Raw genomic sequence first — 20,239 nt, 5'->3', positions numbered from 1 at the left:
TTTCACCTATGACAGCCAGCGTCCAAGACAAAAAAAAACTTGACCCCATAAAACATAAAACGCATAAAACACGCGCAAAGAAACTCTCCGCAGTGCCTAGGCAGAGTCAGATATTCAAGGAGCAAAGATCTCCAGATTTTCTCTCGCGCACCAGCTCTTACTTGCGTCTGCACAGAAACGTCGAGCTCCTCGAGAAACGCCCCGCCCCGCTGTACCTACTAACAATTGTAAAAGTGCTTCCCCGGTTCAGCCGAGTTGCTAGGCTGATCCGGGAGGCTGATGATGAGGATGATCTCTAGAGCCGACCCCGCCTTACTCGGCAAGAAGCCGACAAGGCAAATGCGCCAGACCCCCAAAACAAAAACAAAAAAGAAGAAAGGCGCCACGTACGTCCACATCTTGTTGCTTACGTTCATCCGTTAGTTACGTCAGTGTAACACTAAGCGCAATGCAGTCATGAGGGCATAAAACGCTTTGCTTTACTGAAAGAATTATGCGCTAGAAGGCGGCGACCGCGGCGCTGCCAACGCCTGAAAGGTCTCAATAAAATAGGTAGCAGTGCTATGGTATCCGATGATAAAAATGGGAAAACGTTAACAAAGTAATCTGTTTTGTTGCGGAAAGCTATACATAACCGTATGTCTAATGCGCAATGACTTTCTTTTGTATGTTGCTTACGTATTATACTTTCCGCCCTTCGCCTTTTTTCCAGGAAACGCTCATTTGTAGTCGGCGCATGTGTCTTGTGCCTCTCTCCTTCACCACGTCCTTCATCCTATGAGCCCCTTTATTGAGGGGCGCTTTAAAAAAAAACTGAAATACGACATTTTGTTCACGCCATAGTAGTCACACAGCGCAGCGCCTATGCCGGTTCGTCAACTTAAAGATGAACGACATGACAGTTCACAACGCAAGCACTCACCGCGTTTAAGCATAACACATAAGCAAAAGACGAAGACGAGCCAATCAACAACAACTGCAAAAAAATTAACCGCAGCTATACTGGCGGGCAACTTTCTGTGGCGACGAAGGGAAAGCCACGGAGGCAAAGCGCGCAGAATAGTGAGAGCGCTTCTTGAAAGAGTCCCGCGTTTTAATTCACGATGGCTTAGGCTGGGGAAGAGAAAACATAAACACCTTGTTAGCAACAGTTTAAATAAGATAAAACACACCCCTGAATGTAAAAGCTTAATTATTTTGCAGTTTTACCCCTTCAGCGTCTGGGGAAACGTGAAACCGTCGCACGTGGAAGCTCCGTCGATTTAGCGTCTGTTCCGAGCAACCGAAAAGCGCTGTCAGACGCTGCAGGACTACTTGGCGCAGTAACACATGTACAGAAGCTCCGCCCCCGCAGCTTTCCATTCGTGGCCCCAGCGAGTTGTCCGCGAGTATAGTCACTTCCTGCTTCCTAGATACCTTCATTGATGTTCACTTAAGTCGCTATGCATTGGCGTTCCAGTAACGTTTTAAAAAAATAATGCTGTTTTATGCATTCAAATGCAAAATTAACTGGAACACCAGTGCATTTCGTCGGGCACTTTGCAAATTAATATCCCGAAACTGGTTGGTGCAGTCTGGAGAATTCGTTCCAAATGGGTATGCCTTGCGAACTCGCTAGCTACAATCCGTATAGATTAATATATCTGCCATAAGATAATTAATAAATTAATTAGTGTAGTTATATAAGTTATTTAACTAGGTATTTTGATTTCTGGTCGAAGTAATGGCCGCCTCATCGATCGAGGGTTAGAATTGCGTTATGTGCCACAAGAATTATACAAAACATTGTTGCAGTTGAAAAAAACTACCCTTTATACATCATACTTAAGGAAATCAACCGGATTCTTCGCCTATCCGCCTTAGCGAGTAGGTGCAACATGCGTTCAAATGCCTTCGTCGTCATCATCAATACACTTCAGTGTGGGTGTGTGCCACCATTTGGAGGTTATCATCATCAGCCTGCCTGCGAGCAAGGTCGAAGCAAAGGTTGGTCCGCCGGCGCAAGGGAAGGTAATGTTTCTTTGCTGTCAGGAGTACGCTTGAAGCGTGCCGCCCTTTTAGAGCGCAGCTCTTTGGCGTCCGTTCCTGGGTTTCGCGTCGTCGTCGTCGCCGTCGTCGTCGGCCTCGTAACCAGCTCCGCCCCCCTTTCATCCCCCCAGCGCTAGCAGCGACCGACTGATACCGCTGGATGCCGCTGACGCCGCTAGAGATTCAAGATAACGTGACTCCATAGAACACCGTCGCCGCCATGCAGAAATAGGAGGAAAGGGTGCCCCCCCCTGTTCTTGTGCGGCGGATAGGGGTTGACTCACTATCGGCGTCAGCGGCATCAGTCAGTCGCTGCTATCTCTTCCCACGGCCGGTCTCGAGGGGTGCGCGCGCGCGCTCCCCAGAGACCGGCCGTGCTCTTCCCTCCTCCCTTTACCGTGTTGTCCGCTTGCTGCGCGCGCTTCTGCCCGTATCGTTTGCCGCTGGGTGTACACGCCGCCCCCTTCCCCCCTCTCCCTGCGAGTCTCGGGTTGTGTGAGAATGCGGGAGAACATCCCGTTCCTCTCACTCGTAACGCGTCCCACGGCTGTGACAACCTCGCGAGGCACTTGTATAGATCTCGTCTTTGAGAATCAAGCATTGGTGTACCAAGTCGAACATATATCAGCCTATTTCTCCGACCACAAAGCTTCCTTCATGACTGTCAAGAACTGTTAGTGGAGTCTTTGTTAAAGGAATACGTGTGAAAAATAAAAAAAAATTCTGTGATAGCGCATACATGTGTTGCTCGATTTCTTTGCCTCAATCTATCGAAAAGGTGAAACAGCTTATTTGCTGCGCTCAAATTTCGCATTAGGAGGTAGCGTAATCGTCGGTAATTTTTTATCGCGCCTTAGCATTACCGGTCCGCGGTGGCGTTAAACACGTCTTTGAAGGGAACCGCGCGGGCACAGGCGAGCGGAAAACGCACAGGAAGAGTTAAGACTTTCAAGGGACCGTATTAACAATTTCTGGATACAGCGCCGTAGAGGTGTATTACTAGACACCCAACTGAAACGCGAAGTTGAAGTAACGAGCTCTTCGAAACAAATCGCTCATGTTCGCGTTCGCCCACCGTGGTGGCTTCGAATACGATGCGCTGCTACGCACGAGGTCGCGGGATCCATCGCAGTGGAGACGATATGGCATTGTTTCCATTTCTCGTTGACACCGAAATCCAGAGGCGATACCTGTAGCCGCACACCGCTTCTACAAGCGTTATCCTTCACTACGTCTTAAAGAATTTGTTTTGCTACCTCGAAGTTCGCACCCGTGGTCAAAAGTACACGTGCCACGGGCTCACCAAAAAGAAACAACAAAAGCCGAATGTCTTCGTAATTAAAACGCGTAAGCTGAAATCGAAGAGCCCGCAGAAAAGCCTGCAATGCTAAAATTTGGACGGAAGTCCTCGATTTCGTGTTACACCTCGGCGGGCAAAGAGGAGCGAATCAGCTTTATCGCGCCATCCCTGGTTCGTACACGTTCGCTGTAGACGTGCACTGTAAAATAATTTACACCCTTTAAGTTAAAAGGGCATAAATGTGTCTACAACTCGCACCCTTAGGGTGTCAGTTATATAAATCACACCCTAAGAGGGTGAGTTATGCACACATTTACACCATTTTTCACATTTAAGGGTGTAAATTATTTTACAGTGTGGTTTACGATGTGCACGCGGTAAGACGGCGGTGCGCTCGCGCCTTTTGATACGCGCAGGAGTCATTTTGTCGCTCGTCAGCGTCGTGAAGGTGTCACCGCGGTTCTTCACTTTCGCTGCAAGGATGGTTCACACCGCCGAGACGATGGAAGTGCTGGTGCGACGTCCGATCTTCGAGGTGAGCTTCAGCGACTACGTCGGCACCGTCAACGGACTCTTCAACTTCCTCGAGGTGGTAAGCGACGGCCTGGATTGGCGTTTATTGATTTCCTTTTAACGGACAATTACTCCGTAATTACAAGTGGAACGCTTACTCCGTAATGAAGGGTTCTACTTAAATTAAGGGTTCTACTTAAATTGAGGACGACGCAACGAGCTGTGGAAAGAAGAATGATGGGTGTAACGTTAAGGGATAAGAAAAGAGCAGATGGGGTGAGGGAACAAACGCGAGGTAATTACATCTTTGTTGAAATCAAGAAAAAGAAATGGGCATGGGCAGGACATGTAATGAGGAGGGAAGATAACCGATGGTCATTAAGGGTTACGGACTGGATTCCAAGGGAAGGAAATCGTAGCAAGGGGCGGCAGAAAGTTAGGTGGGCGGATGAGATTAAGAAGTTTGCAGGGACGACATGGCCACAATTAGTTCATGACCGGGGTTGTTGGAGAAGTATGGGAGAGGCCTTTGCCCTGCAGTGGGCGTAACCAGGCTGATGATGATGATGACTCCGTAATGTCCGTTATTACGGACACAAAGGAGTATTGTCCATTACATTACGTATTGGCATGGAGTACTGGCATTACATTACGGACAGTCTTTTTCGGCGGACGTTTATGGAGTTCATTTCTTACTTTTCTTGTGCATATGGGAACAGGGAAATTGGAAGTGGTCGCCAGGCATTATTCTTTAGTAAATACGTTCGGCGCCTCTAGTTCACCGCTCCACTTCTCAGAAGTAACAGAATAAAGAGGGGGGGGGGGGGGCTAGTGGTGACGTCAGCCAGGTCAGGTTTAGGTTTCCGTCGAAAGTCCGACTAATAGTCATAAAAGAAACAATACGTCACTCGTCGACCTTGACCACGGGCGACACAACGGCGCGCTTCAGCAGCTTAGTTGTGGCGTGTTGTGGATGAAATCGGCTGTAATTCATTACCCAGCAAAAGTTAGCACCATCTGATCTCTGTATTTCGGAGACGTTAGGAACAGGTTATGGGTTCTAAGTCTTCCGTTAGCATGCACCGTTTCACCATTGCGATAAGAAAAAGAAGTTGCACAGTCTAATTTACACAGTTGATCGTGTAATCGCTGTGCAGTGCGATGTTGAAATTGAGGCCTCGGTGGTAAAAAGAGGTGCTTATCAAGTCTTTTAGTTGTCGCGTCTTCCATGTTTCAAAGGAATTAAGAATGGATTTTCCGAAACACATTTTGATGTATCTGAGAACGACCGGGCACCCGGTCTGGTGTCTTCATTGCCAGGGCCGAACTGCCATTTTTTTTGTAAACCCTGATGAAGATCGGTCGCAGTGGTCGAAACTGTTGAAATTAAATACTTGTTCTGTTTACCTTGTATCGACCCACTCAAGTTCTTTACGGTGGAAAGGTAGCCTGAAGAATTCCTCTTTGCCTACTATATATATATAGAGAGAGAGAGAGACGAGCTCTTGTTTTCAATATCTGCTCCATTGCTACAAAAGCGTTTCACTGCGCACCACAAACCTGTGGCACAGGGTGGTAAAGGATCGCGCGAGTTGGAAATGACCACATAACCGACCACATAATATGGGAATGTCCGTACTCTCCCGGGGGAACGCACAAAATAGATAGTAGAGACACCTGGGAGACCCTGCTGCGCAGCTCGGACTCTGAGCTCCAGCTCCGGCTCGTCCAACTGGCCGAAGAGGCTGCTGGGACCCAAGACCTCCCAGCCTGCATCTGAGGCGGCGGCACTCGCCCCCTGACCTGCGTGTCGGGGGGTGGGTAGATCGCCTTTTCTGTTGGACAATAAAGTTTATTCTATCTATCTAATCGCACGCACCGCGTGCCAGTTTATGGATGGCGTTTGCTCGAACACGATTCGAAAAAGCTTTTCGCCCAGCGTAGATTCCGAATGAAGCGGATTGACGCGTCAGTGAATCTGCCGCAAAGTTTTACAGCTCGAACCTGTACCGCCGCCGCCGCCGCCGTCGTCGCTGTGTCGCGCTCGCGTATTTGATTGGTCGGCGCGCGCACGTGACCTTCGCTCGCGTATTTGATTGGTCAGCGCGCGCACGTGACCTCCGCAGTGCGGGGGCCTCGCGGTGTCCCTGATGGTGGACCATGCGGACTCGTCCACGCAGCGCTGCCTGAAGGGAACGTCGTTCACCTTCTGGTTCAACGGCTTCCTGATGCTGGTGGCGAGCATACTCAGTGCCACCTCGGCCTTCACCCTGCCCGTGCTGTTCTACGTGAGTATGCAGTGCCGCGCCTGGCTCCGCGTCGCGATGTCGTTTGTCCCGGCTACAGCGTCAGCCCAAGCCGTCCACCGAAAAGAATAGTAACAAACGAACACCGTGCAACATGCAATTGTACCGACCGACCGAACAAACAAACAAACAAACAAACAAACAAACAAACAAACAAACAAACAAACAAACAAACAAACAAACAAACAAACAAACAAACAAACAAACAAACAAACAAACAAACAAACAAATAAGCAAACAAACAAACAAACGAACAAGCAAACAAACAAACAAACAAACAAGCAAACAAACAAACAAGCAAACAAACAAACAAACAAACGAACAAGCAAACAAACAAACAAGCAAGCAAACAAACAAACAAACATACAAACAAACAAACAAGCAGAGACTGGTCAACGTGCAATTGTAACAAAGAAAGAAAGAAACAAACAAACACCGTGCAGCATTCAATTATAAGACATACGGTATTCCGTTGTTAGAAGTCCAAGATCGAACACGGCAGTACATGAAATCGTAACTTGCACCGTGCTTTTTTTCTTTTTGATTATTTTTTTTTGGTTAGACACTTGGGCTAACGTTAGCTGGGACATCCTATACAGACAGCGGATATACTTGATATATGGACAGCGGTTTGTACTTGGAAACAGAAAATCAATTACCGAAATATTGCAACTTTTCAGCAAAGTATAGCCTGGATTGAAATCATAATGGTGACGTTGTGGCCATGTCACCGCCTTCTTCAGAGCCACCGGCGCCATGGCCGAAACCCTGGCATGTAGCGCTATGCTTTTTACGTCATGTGTTACGGTGGTCAGACCATAATAATACCCATAATACCCCACTCCCGAATAACTATACGCGCGGAATGAAATGTATGCAAGAGGCAACGTAAGTGCGGACCATTGCGGTCGCAAAGCTGCAGTCGTAGAAGGAAATATATAAATTCTTGTCGTTTACAACACACAAACGCATACCTTGAGCGGCGAGTCGCTGTAGCATTATTTTGCAGTGTCGTATGGTTTAACCGCAGCTGCGTTAGCTCCTTAAATGGCTAACAGCAACAACAACAAAAAAAAATCAAAGTAGTAGCAGACGCTTGTCGCTTCCACGGACCGAGAGAACCCGCGGTCTGGCGGTTGTTCGGCGAAATAACTTCAATCTCACCCATGTATTCGCGCACCGCTTCGACCATTCTCCCAGCATTTTCTACCACGCTCTAGATATGTGGGCAGCTTATGACGTCATGATGCAGAAGGCGTATGGTCACGTGGAAAAAAGTGGTCACGTGGAATTAGTCCGCTTCGCTCGGTTACCTTCAATGCTGCTATTCGCAGGTATGCTGATGCACGAAACGTGTACCGCGCATGGCAGGGCATCGCCGGATAACAACAGGCCTCTTTATTGCGATAGCAATTATATGGACACCCCCGGCGCATTCTTGCCGTCGCCGTGACATCCCGCATAAATTCCAAGGGCGATAACACCGTCGCCGCGCGTCGTATGCTGTATGTGCGAGTGGAAAGACGCGAGGGAAGCCCATGATCGCGGCTCAGTCTGGCCAACACCACCTAGATAGCACAAGGCCTGTTTACTCCGATTCATGACGTCACGCTACCTGGCCCGAAATTTCTATTGACAAAGCTGGCGTGATGAAAGCGGTGACGTCAAAATCACTGTTGCCTACACGGGAGCATCCCGATTAGATTCTATGGCAGTCGGGCCAGGTAGCATGACGTCATGGATCGGAGTGAAAAGGCCTTGTGCTATCTAGGTGGTGTTGATCTGGCGCGTGCGAAGGAAGAAAGTGGAGAGCAAATGCGCCGTCTTCCGTCGCGGCCTTGGCGAGATGGGAGAGAGGGAGGGAGGGGTGCTCCGGCAGCAACTGCGCATTTCGCGACTGGGCGCACGGGCAACTGACGATGGCGGTTCACGCTCGCGCGCAATATTGGCCTCGAGCTCCACCACTGGAAAAGCTGGCGCCACCGTCGGCGTGACGTGCTAGGAGGGATCACGTGGACATAGCGGCCGCGTCGGCTGCTTCGGGAGCGCCGAAGCGAGCTGGAAACGAGTTTAATTTCCCTCGTACGCTGCGGTCCTCATTTAGTGACGAAATTTTCCCGCTTCGAGTGTCTCCTTTACAACGCTTGAAAGCACTACAATATGTAGTGGCTGCCTTTGAAGGCGCGCAACATGGTAGGCTACTGCTCGGTGCAGCAGGGCCGAACGCACGTAACGGAGGCCGGTGTGAGCCTTATTCACACGAGCCGCAGGACAAAAAACTGCGTGAAGCTTGGCTCGCGAAGCATAAAACCGCCAAACAGTGATCGGCTACAACTCGGGTATGAAGCAAGCACAGACGCGAGGAAGATTTCTGCTACGGCGCCCGGTCTGCGATGTTCTAGGGACGCGCACTGAGACGCTCGCCCGAGTCCGCTGCCCGACTAATGTCATGACGGTTTGGTCTATGAACTTGTCGATGCTATAGATACTGGCAAGTTGAGTGGAGTGGAAAGGCAACGGTAAGAAGCACATTTAAAAAAAGCATGGCATATGGTCATGTTTGTGTTATGAATTAATGCACTGGATTACAAAAAATGAAGCAGCGGGAAATGGCACGCCGAGAACACTGATAAACATACAGTACGACGCAACTCGAGAAATAATATTGAAAGGTCAAATAATTTAGAAGAAAAAAAAGATTGAATCGTCGCGACGGCACGTCACAGTCCATCGTAGGCGTCGAAGTCTCTACAGTGAAGTTCTTTTTGAACAACTCTGATAGCACGCACGCAACAATGGTCGCTTGCATACTGTCAAATGCTCATATTCTGCGGCCTAAAGCTCATGGCACGGTGCGAAAACGCGCGCGCGGAGAAAGCGAAACAGTGCGCGGACAAGCATGCAGACGCGCAGTCGGTCGCTGCGAATCTGCGCGATCGCTGCATTGAGGCTTCGTTCTATTACGCTCCATTTAGTTATACAAACACTATAAGAACATATTTCACATAACGTGCTCTTAGCGTTCACCTACCTTTCACGCAAGAAGCCGGTTCGGGAGACTCTATTGCGGCGACCGCTTGCAGTGGCGTTCACTGTACGTATTCGGTAAAGAGATAGCGTCTGTAAACAATTGTGTGCTTTCAGTTTGCCCAAGATTATTATTTAGAGATTAAAAAACTTCTCTCGTTTCGAAAGTACTTACAGAAATGTCCGGGAGAGCTCGCGCGTGGTGTTTTCAGTGACCGCTGACAGCAAAACCTATGAGGAGCGCGCCGCGTGATCCCTCATACTACGCCAGCGAGGCGCTTCCGCTAGATGGCGACTCCGTAACTCCTCGCCGCCAATATATGAAGGAAAGCGGGGAGGCAGCGCGGGAGGGAGCGGGGGCGGCTTCGACTACGCGTACAAGCGCGTACTTTGCACGGCCGCGCGCAATTGCGCGCGCCGTATCTTGAAAGGATTCTGCTGACGGCTCGTACCTTTGTGCGCGTTGTGTTGTCGCCGCCCATGCGTTGGAGCGATAGACCGCATGAAGGTCATTTCGCTCGCTGCTGCTGCCGCCCTTGCTCACACCAACGTTTTGACAGAGTGTCCACGCCCATCGAGTGTGACGTGTTCATGTTTGCTTGTGCGCGCTGGCAGCATGCTTGTTGATTCAGTTGGTAAGCGAATGTTTTCAAGTTTATGCGGCCGATAAAAGAACTATCTTTACTTCGTATAGCTGTGAACTAATTTGCTATCGCAATCGATGCTTCGCCTTTCGGGCGGAATTGCGACTTTTTTTATTGGATATATAACGCTAAACCTATAGTCCAGAATGTACACCGTTTGTAAGTGGTGGCCATCCTCATTTCGCAACTCGTTCGTAGAAAGTGGTTCGTAGAACACTATTATAGGCGAAATATTTACGGCGCGCTGGGGTTTGCCAATACTTGTTCTTGGATAGCGAGCTCTATAGTACCTTCATTTTATCAACAAATATCAACAGATATCATAATCATCCGCCACCTACCTTTCCCTGTATTTCCCACTTCCCCATTCCCCAGTGAGGAGTAGCAGGCTAGAGACACGCTCTCCAGGCCGACCTCTCCTCCTTTCTCTTCATTAAAATCGACTCCTCCTCCTCCTCAACAAAAAAGAAACGGCAAGTCGAAAATGTCGTGTGAGTACTCGCTTAACTCTGTCGGGGAAACTCAGCCAATCAGCTGATCGGTCCTTTTCGATTGGCAGTGCGCAAATCTCACAGGTATAAGGCATACCCATGAAACGTGGTGAAAAATTGTGAGAGGATCTTTTGTGACGTCTGTCGCCGATCACTCGCAGTACGTGATATTCCATGGAACGGCTGGCGTCCTGTACATATTCACTTGCATCACGCTGGTCCGGGAGTCGCACGAAGTAGAACTGGTTACGGTAAGTTCGTCTTCGCCGGCCAACGTCAACAGTAGCGCAAGATGCACGCAGTTATGTGTTTATTGCATTTTTCTGGCTTTTTATCTAGTGTGCGTGTTTGTGCGTGTGTGTGTGCGCGTGTGTTTGTGTGTGTGTGTATGCGTGCGTGTGTGTGTGTGTGTGTGCGTGTGTGTGCGTGTGTGTGTGTGTGTGTGCGTGTGTGCGTGTGTGTGCGCGCGTGTGTGCGCGCGCGCGCGCGCGCGCGTGTGTGTGTGTGTGTGTGTGTGTGTGTGTGTGTGTGTGTGTGTGTGTGTGTGTGTATGTGTGTGTGTGTGTGTGTGTGTTTCATAGGCAGGCCAACGATTTCACGTTTCCTTGCTAGTGCGATTCAGACGATGTGGACATGGCCAGTAAATTTTAGGGATACATTAAAGCTTCCTTAAGAGGATCACGGAGGAGCCACGACATTGACAGCGTACGGAATTGTTTTGTTAGGCAGACAGTGTCCAAAGTGAAGAAGTGCGGTGTGATCCGAAGTAAGGGAATTGTATAACGCAAAGCACGAGTGAGGGAGAGAGCAGTATCGCTCGAAGCTCAAGAACCGCCCATATAATACAGATGGAAAGAACTGGCGATACTCTGCAGGCCTGCTTGCTGTCCCGTCACCACATTATTTCGCATTGCTTGGGTCACACTTTCAGTTGACACGGTAGCCCAAGCGCCTTCAGCGAGTTGTCGCAGCCGCCGCCTTCATTTGATCGTCGTCTAACTCGGCATATTGCACGTCATGTTGCTTTGTGACGTAATAGCCGTAAGCTCTCGCTGGACGTGGTACCCGGATGTTCTTTCACGCGAACTGTCATCACTACTACATTTACTTATATTACCGTCTTCAGTGGCGCTCTCACGTTTTGTGGTACCCAATTTTCCTTTATCACATCACCACCCTACATTCGACGCGCCCATATTGTTCATGCTGTCACTCGACTCGTGTATCGCCCCTCGAGCTGCTTCTTCCTTTCGCTACCGGAATTATCAATCAATCAATCAATCAATCAATCAATCAATCAATCAATCAATCAATCAATCAATCAATCAATCAATCAATCAATCAATCAATCAATTACCAAGCCCAGGAATAACCCGAACGTCTGAGTGCTGGCGCACGAATACACAAAAAACAAACAAAAAAAGACTGCATGAAATGAGAAGTAAAAAAAAGAGAATAAAAAGGAAATTTTTAAGAGAAGAATGTGCATAAAACAATTGTTAAGAGGAAGCTTTATCTCGGGCCCAACTTCAACGTGGCCTCTTCAAATACAGGTAGAACGCAAAAACTTTTTCCTGAGATAACCCCTGGGCTAATTTTAATGAAATTCGTTTAATTTCAGTGAGAAAGTTAAATTATAGTGACTGTTGGAAGCGGAATCTTGATTTTGGTCTTGAATTTCGTTACAAGAATTTTCAAAAATTCGAAAACTTGAAAAAGATAATAGCAAGAAGTTTACAATAGCTCTGCACCAAGAGCAGATATCACGCTTCTGTAAACGGCATCCATTAGACCATTGAAAGTGGACCAATCCGATATGTCATTTTATATCTTACGTGGATTTGTTACGTTGTTTACAAGGGTTCTGCAAAAGCTGTATTTACGTATTACTAAATTATTTTGAGATTCACATGTAAAAAAAACGCAACGTAAATAAAAAAGAAGAGGAGAAAGGAACTTGAAGAATATGTAAAACTGTGGAAAGACAACACGAATAAAAAGACTCAGTATTCTGTGGACAGTTTATTGTTGGGAATGACAGGCAGGAACATGGAAAGATCTGTGTTCTCTGGTGAGGTTGCACCGAATACGAAACATCGTACAACTGAGCAGTTCGGGCCAGGTGAAGATACGATGACGTAGTTTGAAAAGAAACAGAAGCCCAGCGCGATTAGGTTGATAGCGAAGTAAGGGCAATGCCAATAATTCAATAGTGCTAGAACAAGGTCCAATGTCTGTGTTAGCAAGGCGGTGATGATATATTCTTAGAAACTGTTTCTGGACCCGATATATTAGGTCACTGTTGGACCTAGAAATGCCATTCTAGACGACGAACGCGAATTCGAATGGAGGAAGGCCGATTGTTATGCACAAACTTCCGGGCTCACGGAACGGTTTAAGAGAACTGAATTCCCTAGTTAGTCTGCAAATATAGCACACAGAGCGCATACCTTTCATTGCGACGCGTCTAGCGTGAGCAGAAAAGTGTAAGTGTGTCAAAAAGTACGCCACGATCATTGATCTCACAGACCTTACACAGTGGTACAGAATCTACAGAATAAGAAAAAAATAATGCATGCTGTTTTGCAAGTGAAAGTCGCAATTCTTAGCAGCATTCAAGGTGAGGTCATTGTTTCCGAACTACTAAAAGATAGGGAAAAGGTCAGACTGCAGGATGCGACAGTCATCAACAGCAAGAAATTCCTTAAAATTCTTCATGTCATCGACATGTAGAATGAGAGAAGAATTCCTAATAGCGGCAAGAAGGTCATTACTAAAGATTAAATACAAGGAGATGTCCTAACAGTGACCCTTGAGGGACGACGCTAGCTGCCACGTAAAAAGAAGACGTTTGGCCACTCACGTTAACATAACGTGATCTACCAAGAAGATAACTGCGCAAGAGACTGCCGAGTCCACACAAAAGCGCGTTAAGCTCAGATCAGAAGCAGCGAGTGGCGTTGACTACACCAAAAGTTTTGCTAAGGTCACAGTGAAGGGCGTCAACTTGCCCCCTTTTGAAGTACCGGCGCAGAGATCTGTGTCATGAAACTCGCGAAATTTGTGATAATGGAGCGGCTGGTCAGAAATTCAAGCTGATTCGGAATCGACTTGTCCTTCACAGTAAAAGACGACAGGTTGTGACGAGCGAGCTAAAGAATCTTAGATGTGTCACACGGAAGAGAAATCGGGCGGTAACTAGACACATACGTTTTTACAGCCAGACTTAAATACAGGAAGAACGCGAGCAGGTTTCCAAGTGTTAGGGAAAGTGGAAGTACTCAAAGCGTTATTAAATGTTGATGTCAATGCTGGGGCAGATATACTGCCGTAAGCTTTTAGAATTGCGGAGGGGATACCATCAGGGCCGCAGGATAGGGAAGGCTACAAGCGCTAAAGGCATTCGCTGATGAGCTTCTCGTCAAACACAGCGTTAGATGTGGGTACCGTCGTGTGCTGTTCATGAACACCAGCGTTGAGACCTGAAGCTTTATATAAGGATGAGTAACTGGTAGCAAAACATACCGCGACTGCTTGGACTTCTGCTCCGCCAGAGTCGAGCAGGCGAAAACGCACTCCCCGTTTACGAGAGCGCTTGCGGATACACTGCCAAAATTTCCACCAGCCAGTCGGAGGCGCTCTTTTCTAAGGATGCAATATACGAGTCGTTATTCCGCTCATAGAGGCGTTTGCAGAGAGTCCCCCAAAAAGTATACCGTTTAGACCTGTAGATTAGACCTCAAGAGATTATATTCGCATCACTGTAGAAGCCATTTCGCCTATATCTATATTGCAGGCTGCGCTTGTTTCGAAGTATACTAACACACATCATACACACAAGAATAGTGGTCACGTGGTTCTCGCACCCGCAAGAATGACACCTAGCAAAAAAAATTAAGGTTGACAAACACGCTTCTCATGGTAAAAAGGCTTGGTTAGTATTGTAAAAGGGCAATTTATTGACACAGCTCAAAATAATGTTGTTCTCTTAAGCGCCCCTTTTAATAATGCACTAATAAACAATACCAAACTACTACATAAATAAAACAGCCGGCAGGGGTCTCTAGATCTATGTTACGTGCCTGCTTAAACTCTGCTTTTTTATGATGCATGGTTTATTTACGCCCGCTTACCGACTAACCAAGCCATCGTTTGAATATTTTGTGACTTCGTCGGACGATACGGCCCTCGTTTGAGAAAAAAAGGGTCCCCAGTGGTCACTGCAGTGGCTACGAAACTTTTGTGCTTCTATTTCATTTTTTTTCATTTATTATACCCTCAAGACAATGCAGGCTTAATTCCCAGAGTACTCCAAAACGGTGTGCAACGAAGTTGTGCTTGCGTATTTAGATTTGCGCTCATCGTTGAGAAGCCAAGGTGGTACAAATTAATCCTTAGCTCCCCGTTATGTGAGTCTCCACATATCACCAGTGTCACTTTCGGATGCTAAACTAAAGCGATCAAACACTGAATGAGTCAATAGTTTTGTTGTCATCCCAGTGTCCTGCGGTGCCTCCCTATAGCAAGAATGTTACTTCGGATGAATGAATGAATGAATGAATGAATGAATGAACGAATGAATGAATGAATGAATGAATGAATGAATGAATGAATGAATGAATGAATGAATGAATGAATGAACTGGAATGAACTGGTTTGTTATTGTCATGTCTGTGCTTCTGCATCTTGATATGGCCCAGTGTTAGTTTCGGGATATTCAAGTCAATAAATCGACTGCTGAATCAATCGTGCTGTCACGTGCCCACCTTTTCAAACACCAGATGGTGGGCCTTATGACGGGTGGGATGCACGCCTTCCACTGCGCCTACGCGACCTACAAGCTCTACTACGAAAGGTGACGACGGAGCGCCTGCGACCGTGGGATCAGACTGGAACGCGCCATCGTCTTCGTGGACTTTATATGCCATTTGTAATTGTAAATAAAAGTGCGCAGTACTGTGCGCTTCTCTTAATGGCCGTAAGAGTGCACGCGACAACTATCGGTCCCCGCTGTAATGTGCACCTCCACATTAATGTAATGTATAACTCCAATGTATACCTCCTACAATGTAATGCACACCTCCACATTACAATCCCCAGCGAGCTGGGGATTGTAATGTGGAGGAGACTAGGACTAAGCAACGCAAAGGTGATGTAGCTCGAACGTTGAACGTGAAGGAGCCAAGGCCTTGCCTTTGCCCATGAGTTGGTGATTATCGTGTTTCGTTAAACACCACAGATGGATGAGTTGCAATACGATCTATAAAGGGCCAGCTATTTACGTTTTCTAGATGTTTACCGTAGACAGACGATCGTGGCGCCTCAAGCCGCGCTCACTCCATAAGGGCGTATCTAGGCCTAACTTCTGGTAGGTAAGGTCAGAGATAAGAGCTCGTGTTTTCCTGCTCTTTTTAGCCTTCCGATAAATGCAGATAAGTAAAAGGAGACGCCGAATTCTATGGGAGACGAGCGAAGGTGGTGGTCTGATGAAGAAAAGAGCAGGGAGTCGGTGGGAGAGACAAAGGTCCTCTAAAGATTTGTCATCAGTGTGGACCATCGGGTGAGGGCTAGCCAGGCTGTGGGTGAGACAAGTCGAAAAGAGAGAACTAAATGGAACAGTTAAAAAAATAGACGTTTTTTTTATACCCAAACAAACAAACAAACAAACAAAAACCTCCACCGTTACGGCTTGCCGAAAATTATGCACAGCCCAGAAAGCTGAGAACCTGCGGGGCGCTTGGGCCTGACCTCTGAGATCGGGTGACGCGCGTGACTAGCTGAAATTCTCGGAGGCCATGATCCGAGATTAGGTGCCACATAATATAACCATCTGGTGCCCACAACGTCTTTTAAGGTGCTACTTAAAGGCCCTTATTAAGAAAACTAAGCCGAGGTTGTTTTAATAGCATGTCCCTTATGATCAATTCATAAAGAGTTCAATATTCTTCGCACATGGCCTTTAGCAAAGGCCATGTGCGAAGGGCATTTAGTGAATTCTGCCAAGGACATTTAGTAAAGGGGGCATCGAAAGTAAAAAGGTTCAAGAACGAGAACAAGAGCAAAGGACTCAAAAACGGCGAACCTAACAATATCACACTTCCTCTTAAAGGAGTACTTCGTATATTTTACTCTCTTCTTTTGCGTTAGGCGAGAAATGCTAAAACCCCGAATCATAGAAAGAAAACAAGAAATACCGGAAAGCCACGAAGGTCCATAATTGATTTAACACGACGGCTTTCATACTGCCAGTTCCGGCTTCGTATCGTTCGCAAGGTACGCACTGCATTTTCTTTCTGCTTTTCCTTTTTTTCTTCGAAGCGTTATACAGACAGGTGTACGTGATTCCTCGTTTCACCAATTTCGTATGAGCGGATGCGAACAATAACAGGGTTTTCTTCTGCTTCGTGGCTTCCAGCACACGCGGTCAGCAGACAAGAAACCTCAGCAGACGACCTTCGGCAAACCGTTCGTATGCGCTCGCACGAAATTGGTAAAAAAAAGAAAAATGAACCACACAGACGTGCCCGCGCAAAACGCATCGAAAAGAGTCACGCGCGCACCTTGCATGTAATCGAGACATCTCTTCGATTTGCGTCCAATTTCTGCACCATTTCCTTTGCGGTATACCCTACGCGGGTGCACTACACCAGTTCAAGAACTTGGAAGTGCAGTGCATACTATAGCGCTGCACGTCTGTTTAGAAAACGAACAGAGAAGTGCGCACCTTGTCGTCTGCTCGGCGCATATCGCGCTGTTAGGAATGGCCGTACGGGGGTGGCAACGTGCCAGCTTTCAGCCCGCTGCGCGTGTTCCAAGCCCCCCAGACGAGGCGCCTTCTGAGAACTACGGATGACCGGCGGCCACGTGGCGCGCGGTCAGCTCTGGAATGTGGTGCGCCGCCGCGCCACCCGGGACGGCGCACAGTTCTACGAGGCCCTCGGTCGACGACACCGCGGGCTATGCTGTACCGAGAGTTCTACAAAGCCTTCTGACGTCGACTCCGGAGCCTTTGTGTGTGGGCCAAACGGCGGGGCGCTGGCAAGTTTACAATGATTGGACGAACATTCCCGACCACTCGTGCTCCGTCCACGCCGAACGATGACGTCAAGCGGAGAGCTTATAAGCAGCGTTTGCCGGCTGCTAGAGTGTGCTCGTGTCGTGCTCGTCGTTGGGAGCTGAGTGCTCGTTGTTATGCTCAAAATGTAGTAGTGAGCTGTGTGCTCGAATGCTGTTTGCTGAATGTTAATCTTGCGGGCTCCATATGGCAGTCGCGCTAGACTGCCGATGTATGTCTTGTCTTAAAATATGTTAATCTGTAAATAAATCCTGTTTACCAAATTCATCTCTACGACCTTCGACCCCTTCAAATGGTGGCAGCGGCGAGGTAGTCCGACGAGTCCTACATCTGCTTGACAGCCGTAGGATCGACCACCAAACCTAATAGCGCGTTTGGCGCATTTTGTCGTAGCGTGCGCTCTTTTGTCGCGCCACAGCGTACTGCAGGACGTTGTCGGGCCATCTCCTGTTGTCGCCGCACCGTTCTATACGGGCTCCTTCTTGAGTTGCTGCAGTTCGCGGTTCGAAAAAGGTTTTGTTTTGAAGTGTGCTGCAAGGTATATGTGAACTGGCAGCGAAGCTTCCATAAAAGCCCACAGGTCAAAGAAATGGCGGCTCGTTGCAACCGTCGCCATCACGTATCGGGGCGACAACTAAGAGCAAGCAACAAATAAAAAAAAAAGTAACGTCGAAACCGGAAATACCAGTGACGTCACGATCTTATGCTGGTGCATGGGCAGTGTGTTTGAATTTCTTTAGCGTTTGGCATTTCGACCCCTACGCCAGCAGTTATTTTTGTGCTGAGGCTGACGCTAGCTTGAAACTCGCCTCAGCTGAAGCGCCAGCGTGTCATTGAACTATAGGAGTGGCATATGTCTTAATGCGAACATAGTTAGGCTGTTATCGAAGGCAATTGCTCCAGTAGGTTCCTTAGGAAGGTGAGTGAATAGGATGGAAGTAAACGACAGTGCCACAGAGGTTTCAAAATCTACTTCACTTTTATTCGTCCAGAATAACGCAACCAATATGATTGACCAAACAAAACATGTTTCAATGTATGAAAATAGTATGGCCAGCACAAAGTTGGAATGTATAGCAACGTACACGAAACCGTTTCACAGAACCATTCGCAATTCCGTGCGACACCATGTATTCATATCCAACAGTTATCAGACAAGACGACATTGCCCCACATTATCATTTAGAAAAGATTCGACTTACTAATTTTGCTGCCCGTCGAAGAGTCAACGAACATAGCGTGGCGTTTCTTTTTCGTTTCAATAAAGTATTATTATTATTATTATTATTATTATTATTATTATTATTATTATTATTATTATTATTATTATTATTATTCGCGGAGTGTTCCGTATTTAAGGTCACGACGAGAGACAAGAGCGTCGGATGCCGCAGCGTGAACTTGCCGCGATAACGAAAAATCTGGACTCGCACCTTTCGGCAATGAATGTCGTGCGCTAGGTCACTTAAAATTTGAAGTGAAGCGCGCGCCACATTTTGAACAAGCACGGAAGGAAATAATAACAATAAAAAGAAATTCGGACGAGACCACCGCGTTCAGGTGAGCAACGTCATTCTGCACGACATAACAGCTGGTTTGCACAGTGTTGCCAAGTCTTGTGCCAGAATCGCTGGTTGGTAGGGGTCACCAAGAACGAACTAATAAATTGTGGAGAAAAAAAAAAGTTGACATTCGTTGTATTAGTACAGAAAAAAAATATTTGAAACGAAATATTTACTCGTATGACAGTATTTTGATTAAAAATTTTCGGTCACTTTTTTTTCCCATACACTCTTAAGCAAAATACACCCTTTTGCCACACAACAATAACCGTCATCTGTCTTGTCCGCGTTTCCTTTCTTGAACGCTGCGAGTCTGGTACTTCTCAGCAACGAACGGCATGCGCGTTCTCAGCATGACATAGCATTGCCGGCAGGAAAGTAGCGGACGCGGCGTTTTCGAGAAAGGAAAAGCAAGCAAGGCAGGTGACGATTATCGTTGTGTGGCAGATATACACCCCAAATGGTGTAAACCTTTTTTAGAGTGCGGGTTTTCTATTTTCAGTGTTTGTACCCCCTTAACCTTGTCGCGCTTGAATCATGCACCACTAAATGATATCTCAGGCGATAGGTTTTGGCACGATTTTCGTTCCAAGCTTCGCGACCTATTTAAATGGACCCTGTATGCTGTGCACTAAGCCTGGCTCCCGGGCCAACATGCTTCTGCAATCTGGCAGTATCTCGCGTCAACTTAGTGCAGGCCTGTCGTGAATCTTTTCCATAAATGTGGACATAAGAAAAGAAAAAGGGGCGGGGGGCATTTTCTTTTTTGTCATCGCAGTAATCGCTATCGTGGTAGTACTCAGACGTGAGAACGTAAATGTGGTAGTGGATAATGTCTCTTTTTTTGTCAGGGAACGCCTTCAAAGCGAAACACATGCCACCGAACGCAACTTAAAGCGCGTCACCCGAATTCACTAACCTTCCCTCACCATCATTCAGGCATCGAACTCGTACCTCACAGTTTTTATGCATTAGACACACCATCTTTTGCTTACCGGGGCACACGGAGGCTGACGGCAACCAAAGGATTGATAGGATCGCTCGCGAGCATACAAACCGAGCGGACCTAAACAGAGATCCTGAGGACTTCATGACAGTGATCCCAACGTACTCTGACATACTAAATTACCATAGAGGGACGAGGATCAGATATCCCCCGCCCCACAATACACTCACTCAACAACAGGCAGTTTACTGGCGAAAGCTGCAGACAGGAACTTTCCCAAATTTACATATACTATGCAAAACGTTCCCAAGTCAATACAGGGACACGTGCCCGTGGCGTGGCGCAAT

At 47.4% G+C, this 20,239-nt stretch overlaps 1 protein-coding gene across 1 annotated transcript; it reads left to right on the top strand.

The window, feature by feature from the left end:
* Positions 1-1,959: 1,959 nt before the first annotated feature.
* LOC139047402 (uncharacterized) lies at positions 1,960-15,282 on the top strand. Its single transcript, XM_070521229.1, has 5 exons — positions 1,960-2,010; positions 3,745-3,920; positions 5,968-6,129; positions 10,471-10,560; positions 15,091-15,282. The coding sequence occupies exons 2-5, from the start codon at positions 3,810-3,812 to the stop codon at positions 15,166-15,168; spliced, it is 441 nt and encodes a 146-aa protein (XP_070377330.1). The 5' UTR covers positions 1,960-2,010; positions 3,745-3,809; the 3' UTR covers positions 15,169-15,282.
* Positions 15,283-20,239: the final 4,957 nt, after the last annotated feature.

The sequence above is a fragment of the Dermacentor albipictus genome, chromosome 7, assembly GCF_038994185.2.
Source record: "Dermacentor albipictus isolate Rhodes 1998 colony chromosome 7, USDA_Dalb.pri_finalv2, whole genome shotgun sequence".
Lineage (NCBI taxonomy): Eukaryota > Metazoa > Arthropoda > Arachnida > Ixodida > Ixodidae > Dermacentor > Dermacentor albipictus.
This window is presented reverse-complemented; position numbering and strand designations above follow the sequence as displayed.